Genomic DNA, 20,960 nt, shown 5'->3' with positions numbered 1-20,960 from the left:
TCAAGTGGGATACTGCCACTTCCACGGAAATTGAATCATTATGGTATGTTTAGGAAACCATGAAGATATTCAGACTGCTAAAATTAGGTGCACATTCTGTAGCATTTACAAGAAGGGTCACTGCTTATATATCTTCAGAAAGTATATACAGGGAATGCCACATGCAGCTTTCTGCAGTGGCTCCCAGGAAATCTGGGTCAGTGAATACCTGGACTGTTAGCAACCAAAATGGTGACTTTCTAACTTTGCAAACATAAGAACAGATTCAACTATTCTTATGTTTCTTGTTAGCATTTATTTGACCTTTTAAAGTAGAAGAGCCTGCACGTAGGAGGAATGCTATGGGATTATCCTTCTGCATACTTTGAAACTGTGTTGCTCTCATTCCTAACAAAAGGCTGATTGGTCGATAGCTAGGTAGGACTTTCTTTGCAGAGACAATGCTGGGAAGAAGGACAGAGTTGGAGAAATCACAAATGAGACACAGAGAGATTCATAATGAACTTGCCACTTGGCAAAGGACAGATAAGAAATAAGGGTTAATTTAAAATGTAAGAGTTAGCTAGTAACCGGCCTGTACTATTGGCTGAATGTTTATAATTAACAATTACTCTCTGAATAGTTATTTGGGAACAGTTGCTGAGACACAGAGAAACTCTGCCTACTGAGGGAGAGAAAGGACACATACATATGGGGATGTGGGAAAGCGGGGAGACTGACTCTCTTATGTCAGAAGCTTCCCGAAAACTTTTGATTTATTAAATAGTATGCCTCTAAAAAGTTAGTAACTTAGTCTTTAAGATGTTCCTAGAATGAATGAGAATTTTTTTTCAGTAGGTAATCATTAAATTTGTCTACTATGTCATAATTTTACAGTCTATAGTTAGGCATTGTTGTAAGAGCTGCGGGACTGCATTTCATCCCGCCCCAGCTTTCATACGGCTAGCTTTACCCGAAATAATTACACGGAAACCGTATTCATTTAAACACTGCTTGGCCCATTAGCTCTAGCCCTTACTGGCTAATTCTGATATTCCGATCAACCTATTTCTAATAAATGGTGTAGCACCGGTCTTACCGGGAAAGATTCAGCATGTCTGACCTGGCAGCTTCATCGCATACATCTCAGAGAGCAGAGCCATCGCGTCTGCCCTGGAGAGGGGAGCATGGCGTCTCTGAGCTCACTTCCTCTTCCTCCCAGCATTCTGTTCTGTTTACTCCACCCACCTATGCTCTAACCTATTAGGGCAAGCCGCTTCTTTATTTAATTAACCAATGACCTTCCTCCATCAAGGCATAAAACCAGCTGATCCTTAAATGTTAAGTGTGTATCAATTCTGTATAATAAGAAAAGAAAAAGGCAAAAATATAAATTGTGAAGTTTATTACAGTAAATTATCTCTTACATGACAGAGGGGAAGTGATATTTTTATTAAGCCATAGATAATATATTAGAAGAAACCAAGGTATCCATTGCTTTGTTGCCTGGAGCAACCATCCTTAAAGCTGAACCATGCAGTGGGAGGAAAGCTCACACAGGTAATAGTGTGTCGATTTCCCAGGAAACCACCGGTGTGTCTTTCAAAGACAGTTTTAAATTTTAAATCATGGGCCGGGCGGTGGTGGCGCACGCCTTTAATCCCAGCACTCGGGAGGCAGAGGCAGGCGGATCTCTGTGAGTTCGAGACCAGCCTGGTCTACAGAGCTAGTTCCAGGACAGGCTCCAAAGCCACAGAGAAACCCTGTCTCGAAAAACCAAAAAAAAAAAAAAAAATTTTAAATCATGACTCACATAACTTTTAAAAATCTTTGTACAAACCATGAAAATACTTTGAAAATTTTTTTTTAAGTTCTTAAACTTCATTTTGTCATCTTTTTATTTCAACGTGGTCACATAAAAAGATTAATCAGTTCCTATGAACGACAGTAAATAGGTTTGTAAAGTTTAAACACCAAACTTATATTTTTAAATTGAATTTTATTATTAATGTTTCTGTGTATGTGAATGCAGGAATGAGTGTCCCACCACACTCGTGTGCAGAACAACTGTCGGTCGCTGGGCCTCTCTGTCTACTGTGGGCTCTCTGAATGGAGTTCACTTTGTCAGGCTCGTGTGTAAGCACTTTACCCACTGAGCACTGCAGTTCCCTTTATTAAAAGTGCTTTTAAAGGATCTGTTAGGTACTGATGCACAAATAAGCTTGAAAAGTTATTCATGGGTTACTTGTCTGAGAAAAAAACAATTTCTTCTATGAAAACTGGAAGTGGACTCATATTTTAAGATGGTGAATATAAGCTTTTAAGTTAACTGCAGATATAGTCTGCTAAATGCATTTTGAAGGACAGATAATAATTATATTATACGCATTATAATAGTGCTGCTAATACTTTTAAAACGCAATTATTTCACCACTGCATTTGTTATTTATGGTACTATGGGTACAATTTACCTTAAGCAACTTGATTTATATAAAAAAAGCTTCTATTCAAGACAAACAAGTTGTAATTTTGCTCTAATATTGAATCCTTTAAAATACAACACATTTTACAATTCAAATTAAAGACAACAAGATTATTTTTCTCAAGAACCTAACAAAATACCAACTAGAAGCAGCTCAGGGGAGCAAGGATTTACTCTGGTTCCGAATATCACAGAGGCTCTGACTGTGGCAGGAGCAGCTGCTACCTGTGGTACTGGGAGCTGGGGGTAGCTAATACATTTCCAAGAACAAAAGGAGTTTAGGCCCAGTCCCCAGAAGCCCACTTGCCCCAGTATCTCCTAAGGGTCTCTTAAAGGCCTCCTGAAACAGTACTACAAGCTGTGGCTCAGGTATTGAGACACACACGCCTATCGGAAAATTTCACAAACAAGCCACAAAACAAGCTTTTGTGACAGCTCCTGTGTAATCTATGCTTTACCTAGGTAACCACAAACTTACACTGGAGAGTAGAACTGAATATGTTAAATACCAGGGCTGCTTTCAAGTTATGAAATAAAATTTGAACACTCAAAGATCTTCTCTGACATTCTTTCTATGCTCAGAAGCACAATCCTTGCATGCATAGACAAGCAGTATTCCAACACTTTATTATTACAGATATAAACGTGCAATTAAAGTACCTTAAGAAATGCAATCTTTCTTCTTGCATAAGCTACCTTAGATAGCATTAACATATAAATCTCCCTCTCACATGGGTCAACAATTAGACCACTAAAGCATTTAAAGACAATTCCGATGGCAAAATATCTTGCAGTGCTTCCAGGATTGAGATGACTGCTCTTTTTAATTCATCTTACAGTTTTAAACAAGGAACTTATCTACAGCTGATCTGTGTATGCCTACCTATTATACAACCTTCCCATAAAACCCTATGTGCTAGCTTTTGTGTTTAAGTTAAAGTTTCTTATCACATTCTAAGGTAATGGGCACTCTTTGCTTACTTAGCTCTGTGTAGCCACTTCCCCTATGGTTAGTGCAAAAATTTCACTGGGAACCACAGAAACGACATCTTAAAATCAACTCCTTCTGTATAAAGCCTTCTGTGGTGGCCTACCATTTCCCCCCAAGGATATTAGCTGGGCTCTTTCTTGGAGGACTGACGGTGCTCTTTGTAGATTCTGTCTGTTTTTGTGATCCTGAAAATCAAATCCAAAGTCACATATAATAAAAAAGTGCTCTGCCACTGAGCTACACCCTTTGTCTTCTGAGGAAATCTTAACAGTGGCATTTATCAACATGACATCTCACTTTGTCTTCTCTCCTGAAAATGGGCTCTTAGATACATAAGCAATTGGCAACATTATTTCATACCTTGAAAATGCATTGCTTTCTCCCTTTATTTGTTGTAGATAATACCACACAAAATGAAATGTGATCTACTAGTCTTCTCTGAATGGATTTTGACAGGTAGAGGTCCACCAACAGCACTGTGACATGCATCATCTCTTTTAGACACTATTTCAATGCTAGCCTATGTGCTGTGCAGGTTGACAGTGTCAAGTTAGATTTCTACCTCCTATACAAATCTGAAACCCACAGAGTTTTTTGTTTTCCTACATGTTTGATGATGGTAATTAGACCTGGTTCTCAGGAATATTACAGGATTTTAAATGGAATAGTATACATAAAATACTTAGCACAATGCCTTACTCACAAAAATATAAAGTGCTTAGGAAATTATTAGTATTTTTTATAGTAGTGTGTTAAGATATTGCCAAATTGAGACCCAAATAATTTTTATTGTCTCAAACTTTACTGAAAAATACTTTCACAAAGAGAATTTTTTTCTCACTTTGTTAGAAATGAAAACAAAAAATTATTATATTTCCCAGGGACCCCAGGTAATCCTTTTCTAGTCTTTCCAGGAGAAGTAAAGTAGCTCTCTTTTACTTGCTTTTCTTTCTTAGAATGGAAGGTTGGGAAAAAGAGACAGTGATATAACTATCTAGGATCTCAGATGCAGAGAAACTCTCCTTTGAAATTTCTTGTTTGCTGTTGGCAACTTACTCAGTAGGAAGGCTTGCAGAACATAGTATCTATGTCCAGGACACTCATCATTGCATTCTATGAGATGACAGACAAACTGCCCAGCAGCACTGGACACAAGTCATCAGTCACACTTAGAAGCCTGTGGATCGTTACAACCTGCCTGAGTAACACTAAGAGTCAGGCATCCAGTTTTCAGTTAAAAGTTAGGTGCCTTAATCAATTCTCTTCAGAAGGAGATCTGTGTGATTTGTTTCTCTTGAAATTTCTAGACATTCATAGAAAGTACTAAGAAATCTTGAGCAAAAACAAAACAAAAAAAAAAATAGAGATTAACACTGAGAGAGTAAATGCACAGCCGGCACACAGAAAACCACCTAATGGGATCATCTGAACTGGTGGAAGCAGAGGACTTATTCTACCAGGGAGATGAGGTTTTACTGAGGTGGGTTATTCGTGTTACATCAAGTTTGACTGAAGTCACAACACAGATCTGGGGGGTCAAGCTAGTGATGTTCATTCTATGCACGGATTTATCTTTAGTCTCAACTCTTAGGGTAGCATTTTCACTTGTCCTTTGGTGTGGGAGCTCCTTCTGTCTGTGTGTTGCTTTTTTTGCTTAATGAATAAATAAACTGCCTTGGTCTGTTGATAGGACAGAACTTAGGTAAGCAGGAACACAGAACTGAATGCTGGGAGAAAGAAGGGCGGAGCCAGAGAGATGCCATAGAACTGCCTGGAGACAGACACTGAGAATTTTATTGCCATGTGGTGATACACAGATTAATAGAAATGGGTTATTAAGATGTAAGTGTTAGCCAAAAATATGCTAGAGCTAATGGGCCAAGCAGTGACTTAATGAATACAGTTTTCTGTGTGGTTATTTCAGGGCTAAGCTAGCAGGGCGGCTGGGAACTGGGCAGCAGGATGGACAATCGGGCCTTCCTCGTAAAGTCCTTAATCTACCAACCTTCAGAAGAGGAAGGCATAGATAAAGACCCTAAAAATCCCTGCATTTAGTAGACCTATAGGATCCTGAAGTTCATGATTAGGCAGCAAGGCTTTGTAGTTATTCTAAGATGGCATTTTTTCCTTAGCAATAAAATACACCATGCCCTTGACATAGTTTACACAACGAAGGTCCTATTATCAATTGCTTGGGCCCCAGAACTTTTCTGTTGGGAGATAACAGATTTTTTAAAAGTTGGGCAGTGGTGAGCCATCCCTAGGTACTTGGGTGGATGCTCTTGGTGAAGACTAGGGACTTGGCCTCAATACTATTAAATCCTATGATGGAGGTGACTAGCTTTATTTTGCTATGGAGCTTTCAATGTACAAACCAAAGAAATGGACCCCAATGATAATGAACCAAACATCTAAACCTAGGAGACAAAATAAAACTTTTCAATTTAATTAACTGCCACTGTATTTTGATATAATGACAAACAGTTAACAAAGTCTCTATTTTTCAAACTCAATAACTGAGAGGGAGATGCAATGGTATCATGTGTATTCTCTTAATCTAGGGATTTGAGGAGAGGGTACCCATTCCTAAATGGGCATACCTGATGTGGGAGTGTCATATATCAATCTGTTGATTTCATTGGTTAATTAATAAAGAAACTGCTTGGCCTGATAGGCTAGAACATAGGTGGGTAGAGTAAACAGAACAGAATGCTGGGAAGCAGGGAAGTTAGGCAGACGCCATGCCACTCCTCTCCAGAACAGATGTGATGAAGCTCCAATCCAAGATGGACGCAGGCTAGAATCTCCCTGGTAAGTCACCACCTTGTGGTGCTACACACATTAATAGAAATGGGCCAAGCAGTGTTTAAATGAATACAGTTTGTGTGTTGTTATTTTGGGGTATAAGCTAGCCAGGCGGCTGGGAACCGTGCTGCAGTAACACAGCCCGCAGCTCCCACTACCCATACCTAGTACAATTAGCTTCTGCATTAAACATAAAATTGGTGAATCTATAATGTGTCCTATATGTCAGGGGAATGTATGTGCCTGAGCATCTATAAAATAAGGTATAGGATTTCTCTACTTCTCAAGGTGAAATAACCATTCCAAGGGAAAACAATACAGACTTAATTTGAGAAGTAAATATGCTTTTTTAATCCATTTGTACTTGCACTAAGATCCACACCTATTTTACTACTATGTTAGCTCAGGACATGTGCTATACCACCTCCAGATTTAATTCCTGTATGTACTGATCTCACTTTGAGGAGGGGAGATAAAGCTGGCCCATGAGACTTTCCTGTGTTTGGGACTTACCCTTCCTGAAATCTAAATGCTGATAAGATGATATCCTTTTTCAAGGACAGAGACAAATATTCAACACAGTAAGTTTCGCTTTTAAATCTATAGCACACAAGGAATAATAATACATTGCTTAGCACGTTCTGTTCAGAAAAGCAATTTTGTTTCTAACAAATTTCTGCATTGAGAATAAACTACTGAGCCAATACTAATAATATCCTCACTCCTCTGACTGGGTTTCTCTAGGGACAAGTAAAAGAGTAAGATACTGTTCCTGAGGCTGGGGACCGAGAAGTAGAATGTCCTCTCTCAATGTCTGGTTTAAACATTTTCATACTGGTCAACAGTTTGATGTATGTTATTTCTGTCTTTAGGGATGAGGTTAAGAAAATATAGATAGGACACACTTTTCTAATAGGTTAAGGTAAACTTTCTCTAATGCTGGTATTCAGGTAATCAAGGAGTTAGAAATGAAATTTTATTTGGAATGGGTAGCTGGCAGGTAGAGGCTTTCCAGAACTGAGAAGGAGGAGGAAGAAATTCCACAAGCAGGTCTCTCCTCTCTGGAGCAACCTTCATGTTTCTATGTTCCTTGTGCAGCTTCTCCACAAAGGACATTCACTTGGCGTGATTTGTAAAGTCTGAAATGCAAGGGCCTCATGCATGGACCTCAGACGTGGCTTCAAGCTCCACTATTTCAATCTTAGCAGTGCAACAATTATGGTAGGGTTCTCATTAAATGCCCACTGAAGTGGGTTATTGGTGTGCTGTGAACCAAATCCAGCCTATTTCCTTTAGGTCTCTGCTACTTAGAATATGCGCTATTTGTGTCTTTTGAGCATTTTAATGGAGCTTCAAGTCATTTGCAACTGCTCACACTGAGAATTTCACCATTTTTCACAGTTCAGTTTTATAGACTTCTAGGAGTCATGTTACGTTTAGTAATTTTGCCTCAACAAGCTAAGAGAAAATGCCAGAAATTAGCACTCCTACTGTTCAAGAGAGTGTATTTTCTCTTCCTGTAACTGCTTCAATTCCAGCACTTAGCAGGGAGACATTTAAATTTTTATTGTATTCCCTTCTATCAGAAAGAAAGAAGAATTTACAAGTTTGACACTAAACAATCACAGATGGAAGATCTGAAGTAAGATCACATATTTTATACTGATGTTTAAGGCAGCCATCAATAAATTCAGCCTGACACTTAGGACAAAACTCATCTACTTTCCCTGTGGCTTTTGGGAAAGCGTAACATATTCATTAAAAAATGTCCCACTGAATTTTCAAATGTCAAAATACAATATAATCATATGGAGAAAATCCTTCAAATTTAGTAATGGAAATTTCATAATACTGCTGAGAGAGAAAATTGCCAGTTTGTAATTGTGCCTCTTTCTCCACAGGAATCACTCATTACAGGGAAAAGAATAACATCATGAAAATGAAATTCCTAAACAAGAAACATAGGGACACATAGCCAATGACCCACATTATAAACAAAACTGCTCTGTCGACATTATTTTAGTCTATAAATTTATTTAATATATTCTTCATCTATATGAACATACAAATGTTTTATAGAGAAATATAAGGATAATGGAAAGCTGGTGATTAAAGTTATATGCCAATGAAGGTGTATTATACAAAGCTTCTCAATGATGCCCAGGAACTGCTTATTCCATGCTGCCTTGGTTACTAGAAAATGCCAAAACACCACCCACTGGCTTGGACATATAGTGGTACTCAAAGTGTTTGTGTTCTCTAGTCTGCCCCAGGTTCCCTTCTCCTCACAGAAACCCTTCCTTCTGACAGGTGCTAACCTATGATCAATTGAAGCCTTCTAAGGGGAAAGGAACATAACCAAAGGCTGATTCTATGTGCTGTTTCAATTAGACACCAAGTGAATGGGCATTACCTACACATCCCCCTTGGTCCTCTGCTAGTTGAAATTTTAGAGATGTCTTTCAAGCCTTTTTTCCTTTCTCAACCATCTTTCTTTTCTTCTTTAAAACCTTAATGATATGTCCCTGAGCTAGTAATATGAACTCCCCTCCATGAAATTCCCCTTATAACTATCTGTACCTCATTCACCCCTCTTCTTCTTTGCTTCAGGTTAAGTACTACCCATATACACTTACTAATGCTTGCATATGTACCTGGGTACACTGTTACTTTTACCCACTTTTTAAAAATTCTATGTTACTCTGTCATTTCAAAAAAAATGCCTTCTAAAAGAGCCTTATGTAACAAAAATGTCTTTACCTCCCATAAGGTAAGAAGCCTCCTTGATTCCCAATTCACTACATCACCTTATTTTACCTTTGCTAGAAACTATTTCAAAACTGCTGACTTTCCCTTTTATGCCTATTCCAGTGTATTTCTTTGCTCCCTAACTCTTAGAATCACTTTGGCCTTGTTCACTGAGGAAAAACAAGCTGTCCTGTTTCCTCTTTTGAAATCTGACCTACAGTTCCAGTGCCTTTTCTTCCTTCTCCCCAAACTCCTGTTTCCACTGCTGGCCTCCTTGTGTTTACACACCGGACTCCTCTGGGTCTTGCTCTGTGCATTTCTTGGTTGATGGTTCTCAGTTCCTGGAGCTGGTCTCATGATTATCATGGATCTAGCTCCTGTTAGTTACAAGTTTAGGTTTTTTAAATTACATTTCTTGACCCTGGTAATCTCTAAACTCAACTAGTTGCCATTTATTGCTAAATGTGTCTTGATGGTTCTGTGTCTAAAACTGAGTCCTTACTTTCATGATAAGCTGACACCCTAACCCCTTTTCCATGTTAAGTAAGTGGTACTGCCATTTAGTGGTTGCTTAGGCCTAAACCTTGATTGCTGTTACTTACATTTTCAAACCAGTATCAAGGCTGACAGATTCATGATACTTTTGGCTCAAAAAGTTCTCAAACCAGTATCAAGGCTGATTGATTCATACATGATTCCTTAAAACTCAAAAAGCTCTATTTCTGTTCCCCTGTCTCCACTGATCTCATTATTGTTCTTTCCTCCTTCTTTAGCCTTCTCAGTAGGTTCAGTGTTCTTTCTTTCCTCATTCAAGTTATCATCATCAAATCCAAACTGCATCTCCATAATTTTCTCATTAAAATTTACTTCTGCAAAAGGGCTGACACGATCTTTTTAAACAATCTTTTAGCTACCTTCCCAACTAACACTTTTTATCATATATTTAAACACCAGCTGAAAACCACAGTAATCTCTTTCTATGTCTATGAATCTGTCCAGTGCCCTTCCCATGCATAGCCAGGGCCTTGCAGAATCTTTTAACTATTTTAAAAGAGGTCTTTTTGTTTGTTTGTTTTTTGCTTCAGCTGAGTTGGTCTATTTTTATTCATTTGATAAGCTCTTCTATAGTACCTATGTCTATGAAAGGTGAAAAAATGCATGTGTTTCTGTTTCAAATGATGGCTATGATACAAATACAGTTTATTCCATCCCTTTATTGCATCTCCGAATAAAACTCTGATTCTTGCTTTTGATATTCCAGTCTGATAGGTAATCCCTACTGCAGTAGTTACCTAAACCATCTTGGCTTTGTGGTGCTGACCTACCACCATTATCTAACTTCTCCAGATCAATGGGGAAGAGATCATTTAAACATGATCAAACAAAGGGCATTCTCTGAAGTGACATTTAAAGGACTTGACTCAGCTGTTTGGTGGTGCCCCAAGTCTTTAATCACAGCACTTGAGAAAAATAAGAAGGCAGATCTCTAAGTTTAAGGCTACCCTGATATACAGTAAGTTCCCTGACAACCAGGACTATGCAAGGAAACCTGTCTCAACAAAACAAAATAAAACAAACAAACAAACAAAAAAACAAGGCACTATACTTTTAGAAAACTTATATGGCATTTTAAAAAATATCTTCATTCAAAGTTAATCACTGTAAAAGGAAGAGCTCACAGAATTAGTCTGATGTGGGAGTCCCCTTTGTGTGTTGTGATTACCATTAATGAATAAAGAAACTGCTTTGGACAAATTGCAATACAGAACTTAGGTAGACTTGGAAAACTGAACTAAATGCTGGGAGAAGGAAGGTGGAGAGAGAGAATCCATGGAGCCGCCACTGTCAATAGATGTGCTGAAAGTTTACTGGCAGGCCACTCCCTCGTGGTGAAGCACAGATTAATGGAGATGGGTTAAATTAAGATGTAAGAGTTAGCCAATGAGAAGCTAGAGCTAATGAGTGAAGCAATGATTTAATTAATATAGTTTCTGAGTGGTTATTTTGATTCTGGGTGGTCGGGACAGTCTAAGTAGCCAGATGGCCGGGAACTAATGAGCAACCTTTCTTACTACATCAGTCCTATTTGTCTCAAGCCCTGGTGTTATGTGAATGACAGCCCACATCTAGTTATGATGGCAGCTGACAGATCCAAAAAAAATGTCAAATTTTTATTTATTTATTTATTAAAGATTTCTGCCTCCTCCCCGCCACCGCCTCCTATTTCCCTCCCCCTCCCCGAATCAAGTCCCCCTCCCTGGTCAGCCCAAAGAGCAATCAGGGTTCCCTGCCCTGTGGGAAGTCCAAAGACCACCCACTTCCATCCAGGTCTAGTAAGGTGAGCATCCAAACTGCCTAGGCTCCCACAAAGCCAGTATGTGCAGTAGGAACAAAAACCCATTGCCATTGTTCTTGAGTTCTCAGTAGTCCTCATTGTCTGCTATGTTCAGAGAGTCCGGTTTTATCCCATGAAAATGTCAAATTTCTTAACATTTTTCTATTTCTAAAAAAGTATTTAAATGAACTTTAAGAAGTGTTACATTATTTTCACAGTAATCTAGGAAAGAAAGCTTGCTATGAGAATTTGTTTTCACATATACACACACACAACACAGAAGTCAAGAAAGTCATGGAAGGTTTTATACTTTCTTGTTTCTGCTTTTCACGTTGATTCGAATGATTCCATGTCAACTTTGAAATATCTTTTATATACCTCTTTTGTGAGGCTGGCTTCCTATAAATGATAGTGAATGATCACACACATGCCAATGATTAATTGCTTTCAGTATCTTTGACCTCTAAATCTTCTTTGGAGGAATTACCACCAATAAGTGGGTCATCACTGTCCCTCTCTGTCCTTTACCCTGAGGAAAAGACTATATGTGATCTCCTGAGTTTATAAATGTCAGAGAACAGCTGTCCATATGTGATGAGGTCCTGGTAGATGATCATGACAGTGGCTACAGCTGTCCATAGGTGGTGAGGTCCTGGCAGATGATCATGGCAGAGGCAAGAGGGAGACTAAGGAGGCATTATCTTTGGACCTTGGGTACTAGCACATGCAGGGAAATGGTGGTAGGGATAGAGAAGGTGAGCAGAAAAGTCAGAAAGCTGTCTTGCACTGATTTCACAAAACAGGCCAAAACTTGAAAGACTGTCTTCCAATTTATTTTAGCTATGTCTATTTTTAACAATTTTGTTGCATTTATCTACTTAAACATTTCTGTGTGTTTGTATGTGTATGCTTCGTTTTTGTGGGCATGCGGAGTACAGGACTATTTGTAGAAATCACTTTTTCTTCTTGTTCCAATATGTGGGTTCCAGTGGTTAGAAGCCAGGGCTTGTGGCAATCACTTTTATTTGCTGAGTCATCACAAGAGTCTGTATTCTAACAATTCTCTCTGTGTGTGACTTTGTTCATTTGTACTTCATATTTCATGTTATTTATCTACATTCTACATCTGTTGTTCCTAAAAGAAATTAATACTGGGATTTCTGATAAGTATTGTGTCTCTAGAATTTAGCTGGGCCTACTGGCTCACACCTATTAATTCTAGCACTTTGGAGACATAGGCAGGAGGATCTATCTGAGTTTAAGGTCAGCAAGGTTTTCATAGTGATCTCTAAGATATCCAGAACTAGAAAATGAGCCTCTGTCTCAACAAAATGAAATTAATCAGTAAACACTAAATAAGTAATGAAAGAAGGAACTTAGTATAGGATTTACAATAACTCTGGCACAGAGGTTACTTAACATAGGAAATGAATGAGTCAGCAAATGAAAACATGATTCTGAAGTGGCTAAATGCTTTCAGCACTGTTCTTGTATTCAGATAAAAGTACTGTGTCCCCAACATAGCCTTGGATGGATGATGGATATAGCCTAGGCATCCAGGTTTCCAGAGAGGCTGAGGAATGGACTTTGCTCACTTAAGATGCTGGAAAATGCAAATGGAGAAGACATTGCTGGTCACGGTTGGGAGTCTGCCCAGAGAAGGTGAAAAACTGTTTCCAGAACTCAGTGCTTATCTAGAAAGTAATTGCTATTTCTGTCCATGACTTATTTTTTAATAGCCAAAACGTATAATTTTCAACACTAAAATTTAAACTTCACTAGATATTTCCTTCCAGTGATAAATTGTAATTAAATTTAGGAATAAAGCATTCAATCAGAAAGAAATATTAAAATATGTAACGGCATCTTATCTTACATCTACCGTGTGGAAGATTTGTTCTTGTTCAATATACCTCTGTGACCAGAGAAAGCAGAGCCTATGGCAACTATTCCCTTCTGTTTAAAGTAAACAAAATTGTGAGCCAAGTGTTATAAATCTCTGTTATGTGTTGAATAGCAACTGTTTCTCATGGGTGTATTTGAGCACTTGGCAACCAGGTGGTGATGCTAGCTATGAAGGTTATATAGCTTGTTGTAGAGGAGCCTTGGGCTTTGAGGTTTTATAGCCCCACGCTACCTGCTCTGCTGAATGCATGTGGATGACGATGTGAACAGCCAAGTCCATGTCCAGAATGCCATGCTTTCCCTGACTGTTCTAAGACTTCACAATCCATGACAGCTTTCCTTGTGGATCAAAACTTCTCTACTCCCAGCTACCAGACAAGTAATTGTCAACTTGTCTATATATGCCAAAATTGAAGAAAAAGATCCCATAGCTCTGCTTTGATTTTCTAAATGCTCTGTATTTTTAAAAATGTTTTTAATATTAGGTATTATGCATTTAAACTCAAAACAGCAACTAATCAGGAAATTAATCATTTAGCAGGTAAAGCATCTAGTAATTTGAAACAAGGTAAAACAAAGGAAAGATATGGTAAATTGTAGGTGGGGATTTGGAAAGAATAAAGAATCTGGGGAGGTGACTTCTCTGTAACTTTCTTTCATAAGTCTGTGCACTTGAAGCTCCTTGTTTATATTTTGAACTTCGTTTATTTTTTTGCTTTAAGTTTCTGCATTGAAGAGGGCAGAGATTGGACAAGGAATTCACAATGTAACTTTCAGGAATGAATTAAGCGAGAAGGAACAAGTTAATAAGCCCAGTTGATTCCAGGTTTTGTTGGGTGATTTTGTATGTGTATCCAATATCGTGGGCAATTGTGTTTATGTTGACAACACAAATTTTGAGCACACCTTGTTACACTATACTGGTAAATCTTGCTGGTTCTGTTAGTTTCATTTTTCTGGTTCAGTCTTTTGTTTATGAGGTATTTGAATCATTTATGCTTTGAGATATACCAGAGATCACATATCCCATTAAAACTTTAAATCAAATGGGGTACTCATTTAAGAATTGCTTTTCTGTATTGCTAGAAATCCCCTAAGGGATTAAAAAAAGAGCAGGGAAAAGAACCAGCTTTGTGACAAGGGCAGGCCTTCCTTAGTTCAAAAGTTTGAAGACTCCTGTCACTCTGTATGTCTCTAAAATACGCAAAAAAAAAAAAAAAAAAAAGAAGAAAAATCTGGGACAAACAAAACACAAACTGGCAGAATCTTAGTCTTTGAAAAATTATTTTCTACAAAGAATTCCCATTTAGGCAAAAAGAAAAAAAAAGGTCTTCATAAAAGTTATAAAAGACATGTTTAAATGAAGAAAATATTTATTATACAACTGCTTTGTGCTCCAAACATATTTTAAGTTGGAAAGTATTTTACAAGAAATGCCACAAGTAACTCAATGGAAACTTTTTCACAATAAAACTGTCAGTTAAAACACAAGAAATATCACATTATTTCTAAACTAATGACTAAAGTGTTCTAATTTCCTTTTCTATTTTTTAGTATCTAGGATCCTACCATGTACCCAGGGCAGGTCTTGAAGTCAGTTAACGCAGGAAAAAATCTTTCTGCCTTGGGTTCCTGATGGTGGACTATATTATATATAGATTCTTTGTTGCTATTACATTGTATCTGCTTAGTTCCTTTACATTGTGTCTGCTAGTACTTTACAGCATCACGGCACATGCGTGTGTGTGTGTGTGTGTGTGTGTGTGTGTGTGTGTGTGTGTGTGCTTGCACATATAATGGAGAACAAGTAGAAGTCAGGGTAAAACTTGATTCTCTCCTTCCACCATGTGGATCTCAGGGATCAAACTTATTTAGTCTTGGGAAAAGTGCATTTATCAACTGGGCTGTCTATATGGCCCCATTCTGTTTTACTTTATATGTTAAATGTTTGTATATGGTTACCTCAAAATCATTAAATATCTACTTTTCTTTTTTTATAATTCTAGGCAGTTTTTAATTGCTGTCAGTGCTATTACCCTCATTACATAAAGAATTAATGGTGCAGTAGTTGTATTTGTATTTTATGCTGGTAGTATAACTACTATACAGAGTAGTCACCTAATTCTGACTGAATCCTGAGGAGTTACTGAATGAGGTAATATGGCTGTCATTCATCCAACTGGTTAAGAAAATATAATATTTGCATGATAGCCTGGCATCACCAACTTGGGGGATGATCCAGACCATATCTGAGGAGGTCTGTCTTCTCTTTCTCTGCTAACAGTCGACATGTTCTCACTGAGGCCATTCTGTGTGTGAAGTTTAAGCTTTTCAATTTATATTTATTTTTAACCACAACGCGTATTTTACGAGGATTATAAAAACTACAAAATGCACATTAATATAATTAATAGTAACTTCATTGCTTAAAGCCATATTCTTCTAGCTTCATTAAATACAGTAAAAAACCTATAAAGGCACTCAGTGATGAATAGGACTTTCTTAAACAGTACAGAGTACAATTTTTGCAAATTATAGTATGTGTGTGTGTGTGTGTGTGTGTGTACAATCATGCATATAGAATATGTGTTTACACAATCTATACCACAAGTAGAATTTAAAGAACAACCTTGGGCCTCTGTTAGTGCCATCTACTTGGTTTGACAGAAGGCCTTGCTTTCTCTTCTCTAACGCCAAGTAGCTGGCATGCTAGCTTCCAAGGATTCTTTTGTTTCCCTCCTTTCTCCATATAGGAGTTCTGGGATTACAGATTCTTGTATTAGAGCATATATATTCTATCTGGATTCTGGGGATCCAAACTTGTTCTCCATTCTTGCAGAGTAAGCACCCTGAATTACAAAACTGTCTCCAGTCCCCACCTTTCTTTCCCCATCAAATTTGCTTAAAAACAAAAACAGCAAAGCACCATAAATTTATTTCTCAAGGCATTTTGTTTCCCATTTATTCGTTTATTTTAAATTTAATGCTGTCAATGAAGTTTAATTTCAAATGAACCCTCAAATTCATTAAGCATGCTTCACTCTAATTTCAACATGGCTTTCTTGAACTCTCCGATTCCAAACTGTATGGATAGAGGAAGTTAAAAATGCAACTGCCTTCTACCTCAGCTTGCTGCCTACCTTGTCTGTTTACCTTGTCACTGTGTGCAGTTCATATTCACATATAAAAAAACTTTGAAGGCTGAACCCGCAAAGAGCAAATTTGCTTTCTCATGTGTGCACACTTGAGTGTGTGTGTATGTGTGTGTGTATAAATGGTGTGGATAGGAATACCATAAAACCCCATTAAATTTGTTCTGGTGTTCTATATATGCTGGTTTCCCATAGATATTACCCAGCAGATACATATGACAAGTTAATGGATTAATAAAAGTAAAAAAAAAAAAAACTAAAACAAGGAAGGAAAACTGACTACTTTCTTATACATACAATCTAAGGTTGCCTTAATAGAACTACTCAGTATCTATTACTGTATATGAAAAGGTAATATTTACTCCCGATAATACTGACTACACAAATGTCATAATATATTATACAACAGAAACTGGGAAAAGATCGATGATTTTTAACAAATAGTCATTACCTGTTCTTGATATGTAGGTTACTAGAACTTTAGTAGGCTTAGATACTAATAAAAATAGGTATCTCCTTCATGAACAATTTTGGGCTCAATCTCCTATGTCTGGTAACAAACTAAACTTAAAGAAAAAAAATATCATGACTGCTCCTCCTTAAGACTTAAAATACCATATGGAAGAGGAGGTAGAAGGGCTTTGTTGAAGCCCATTAAGTAAGGGTATCTCCCTTTGCTAAATGGGGGTATTTTATTGAATTATTCATTTAATTTTTAGACGTATTTATTTATTTATGTCTCATGTACATTTACATGTATGAGGGTGCATAAATGTGTACCCCATTCACACAGCTGACTACATAGATTAGAAGAGAACATGGTCAAGTTACAGAGAGTCGTGAGCTGTGTTATATGGGTTCTGGGAACAGAACCAAAGCAAGATCAGTAAAGGCTCTTAATGCTGATCAATATTTCCTGCTCTCAGTATTTATTATTATTATTATTATTAATATTATTATTTTTATTATTATTTTAACCTAGTCAGTGCATGACTATTTAAATACCTTCTCTGGCTCTGGATAAGCAGAAGGCATTCTAGCCTGCCTCAGATAATATACTATCACAACGATATGCTACCACAAATGAGCTTGTCAGTCACCTAGACAGGCAAATACTGCTCAGGCAAGCTGTCTTTCACAATCACTTTAAGAAACATGATATACCCGAACACTCACTAAAAGACAGGCAGAAAATTTTGTCTTTCAAAAGATATGAACACATATCCCACAATCCACTCCCTGGACTTAGTGACTCTCAGATCCTCCCTGCTAAGCCTGGGCACTTTCTCAGTCAGAACACAAAGAAGATGAAACCTCGTGCTTTCCCTGATACTGACCAACACTCTAAGCTCTTTTGCCTGAAATTCTAGCACTCTTGCTCCCTCCGCATATACTCCTCTCCCAGGCAGCTGCATAGGACCCGTTGAGCCTGACTGCATCCTTGAACTCTATTTCTAAAGGCATGCCCTTTTGTCTCCCTGATCCATCTCTCCGCTCCTGGATGCTGCTGAGGTCCTCAGTTCACTTGTTCTTTTGTTCTTTTCTCTCAAACTCCAAATTGCCCTGAAGCTTCCTTTTAAGTCCATTGTCAAATACATCTTCAAGACTATGAGCCAGCAAGAGTCCCTGTTCCCAGATACAATCTGACACCACAAAATATAAATGGATTAAACACCTTAAAGCAATTCTTATACTTATCAATGGATCTTTTAAAAATATTTTTAATATACCTCTATGGAATTAAACCACCATTCAGGACCTATAACTAATAATATTAAAAATAGCAAATTTATGTAACAATTGAGTATAGTTACATTTTGGTAACACTGCATTTTATATATGCACTAAATCATTTCACCCCTGCCCCACAGTAAAATCCAAACCTGTACAGAATAAAGATTCCTTGTGCCTATTCAAAAATGTAAACATTTAAAAGACTGGATTAGAACCAGATCGTTTCCCCCTCTAATCTGTTCAGTCATTAGACACACAGTTTTGGCTAATCTACAAATTGAGCTAAGTATAATTACTGCATCATATTCTCAAGTTAACCACCCTGAGAATGAACAAGGTCCAGCTGCTGTCACTCCCAGTTAGCCACCATTAAACATGTCCCTTCACCTCACAGAGCTGCGACAACAGCAGCTGCAGTTGGAATGAGGCGCAATTTAGTATTCACCTAACCTTGTCCTCAGATTTCTTTCGCACTAAGATTAGGCAGGAAAAAAGTAGGAAAAGAAAAATTAAAAAATGAGTGACAAATTTCATTTTATTAAGTTACATGGCAGTTCTCTTATGATTAATAATCTATATTTTTGAAACCCTAAATTAGAAATGCTGTATCCAGAAACAATTCAAAAGCAAATCAGCCAAATAAATTAAAAAAATGAAAACAACTAAAATATGAACAATTATAATAGTCTTGTATTTACTATAATTTCTATAACTATCCCCATTTAAAAATTAATTTCCTAAATGTTTTAAAGTATACTATGCTATGACAGTTAGTAGGGAAATATTAAATTTTACAAATAATTTTACTAATTATAAAATTTAAAGTTATTAAAGGTATGACTTATTTAAAAGCAGAGGAATACCATACTTAGATAAGACAGCATGATAAACTGATTTTTTTAAAGGATGCATTAAAGTTAGGAGCTATTTGTTTCAAGAAATGAATTAGCATTAATTAAAATTAGAGCAGTGCTGTAGGCCTGATATAAAAGAACAGCTTGAAAGTTACATTGGCTATCACACATGTGGTCAATTCATCAGCCCTATAGAAAGATAGATGTTAGAAGCAACTGCAGTTGTTTCTTTTGTTATTCTTGACAATTTTGTGAAAAGAGTTTCCCAACAGAACAAATGTTGTCTTTCTTAGGTTGAATACAATGTGTGAAAATGAGTGTTTTGGAAATATTACGATTAACAATTTTGGTAGATGAACAAATGCCCCAGCTCTACAGACATTGCCCTATTCTGAGAAACACGAAACAGGGAAGTGGTCCACCTTAGGAACTGTCTGGAGCCTATGTTCAAAACAGAGAGAATATTGAAGAAGCAGAGATTCCGTGTAAGAACTCTCAACAGAAACCTAACACTTGGAAGCAGTGTTTGTGGAAACAAATCAGGCTCCCGGACATGTTTTATAGTTCGGTCTGTTCTTCTTTAGCTAACAAACCCAGCTCTCCTAAAACCCAAACACTCAGATGTTTGCTGTGGAGCAGATGATATAGAAAGATGTCGGTTAATTTCCTTGTCTTAGTAGTCAGGATTCTTCAGGTAAGAACCATCTACTCATTCGCTGCTTTTAAAACTGAGTATTCTGCTCTTCACAATGTCCCTCAGCCATGATGTTCACACTTGTGACACAGTATCTGGTATGCAACTACTTCAGAGAAAATTCCAATGATCTGCTTTTTAGATTGTTATATGACAACTATAACTTTACTATGCTCAATATTAAAATTCTATAATAACATCAGAATGAAAACATTTAAAACAATTTTAGGATTAAAAATATTTCAGCATTCTTATTGACAAGAATATGAATAAAAGCAAAGTTTATATTTTTTAATCTGAAAGATCAAACTAAAATATCCATCATTTATATTAGAAAGCATTTTAAGAACAGATGCATTTTCTGTGTAACTCACGCTCACCCATGAAATTGAGATATCCTTCTCCACCAAGCCCGTGAGTAATGAGCCGAATCATTTTGTGAAGCTGTATTCCTCGATCAATAACCGGAGTGAAAGGAGCCAGAACGCTCATGTTCGTGTACATCTCTGCATCCATCAGCCAAAACGCTAGCGTCTTATCGCCAACCAGTGCCTACGGAAACAATTCACAGAGATAAGACGAGCATGGCTACCAGGGCTGAGCATCATAGCCAACAGCAAGCAGTGTAGCACTAGGTAATAAGGAGAGCAATCCATAAAGGACAGGTGTTTGAACCCATAATTTCTAGTGGTTACTTTTTTTTTTTTTTTTTTTTTTTGCTGAAAGGTAGCTGGTAAATGGGAATGATGTGGTCTTTAAGACAATGTTTACTTTTCGAAAAAGATTGATAAGAATCAATTAGAAAACTGAATTGTCTACAATGGAGTTTTATGATTTTCTAAAATGCTTCCCATAATGGTAAGAATATTACATGACCCAAAAAATTATATACCATGATTCCATTGCTTTTGAAACAATGGGGAAAATTTAAAACATACATATGTATATGTATGTGAAATAGTAAAGTAGATAAATTACAAAGAGCCTTTCTTCCCCTTATGAGATAAAAATTCAAGCTTGCATTGTTTCTTCACTTCCTACTTCTATTTAGTACATTTTATCTGAAAGTTCACAATTGATGATTAGGACAGGTGGCTCATTAGGGCTCTAGGCAGCAGAAAAGAGGTTTCTTACAATGTGCACTGATGAAGACTAGAAACAGTAACTAACGAAAGCACTCATCACTGACAGATCAGGAGTAGATAGTGAAATGTGTGTTCTGAGGTACTGCACAATCTCGGTATGCTGAAACTGTCACTTTGGAAGTCTTTAAAATTATAA

At 37.2% G+C, this 20,960-nt stretch overlaps 1 protein-coding gene across 1 annotated transcript in view; it reads right to left on the bottom strand.

Annotated features, from left to right (window-relative positions):
• Positions 1 to 20,960, bottom strand: part of Gbe1 (1,4-alpha-glucan branching enzyme 1) — a 245,510-nt gene that overhangs the window by 41,825 nt on the left and 182,725 nt on the right. The window contains exon 12 of the mRNA XM_075953332.1: positions 20,060 to 20,231. Within this exon, the coding sequence (XP_075809447.1) occupies positions 20,060 to 20,231 (172 nt within the window). The remainder of the gene's footprint in view (positions 1 to 20,059; positions 20,232 to 20,960) is intronic.

The sequence above is a fragment of the Microtus pennsylvanicus genome, chromosome 1 (assembly GCF_037038515.1).
Source record: "Microtus pennsylvanicus isolate mMicPen1 chromosome 1, mMicPen1.hap1, whole genome shotgun sequence".
Classification (NCBI taxonomy): domain Eukaryota; kingdom Metazoa; phylum Chordata; class Mammalia; order Rodentia; family Cricetidae; genus Microtus; species Microtus pennsylvanicus.
This window is presented reverse-complemented; position numbering and strand designations above follow the sequence as displayed.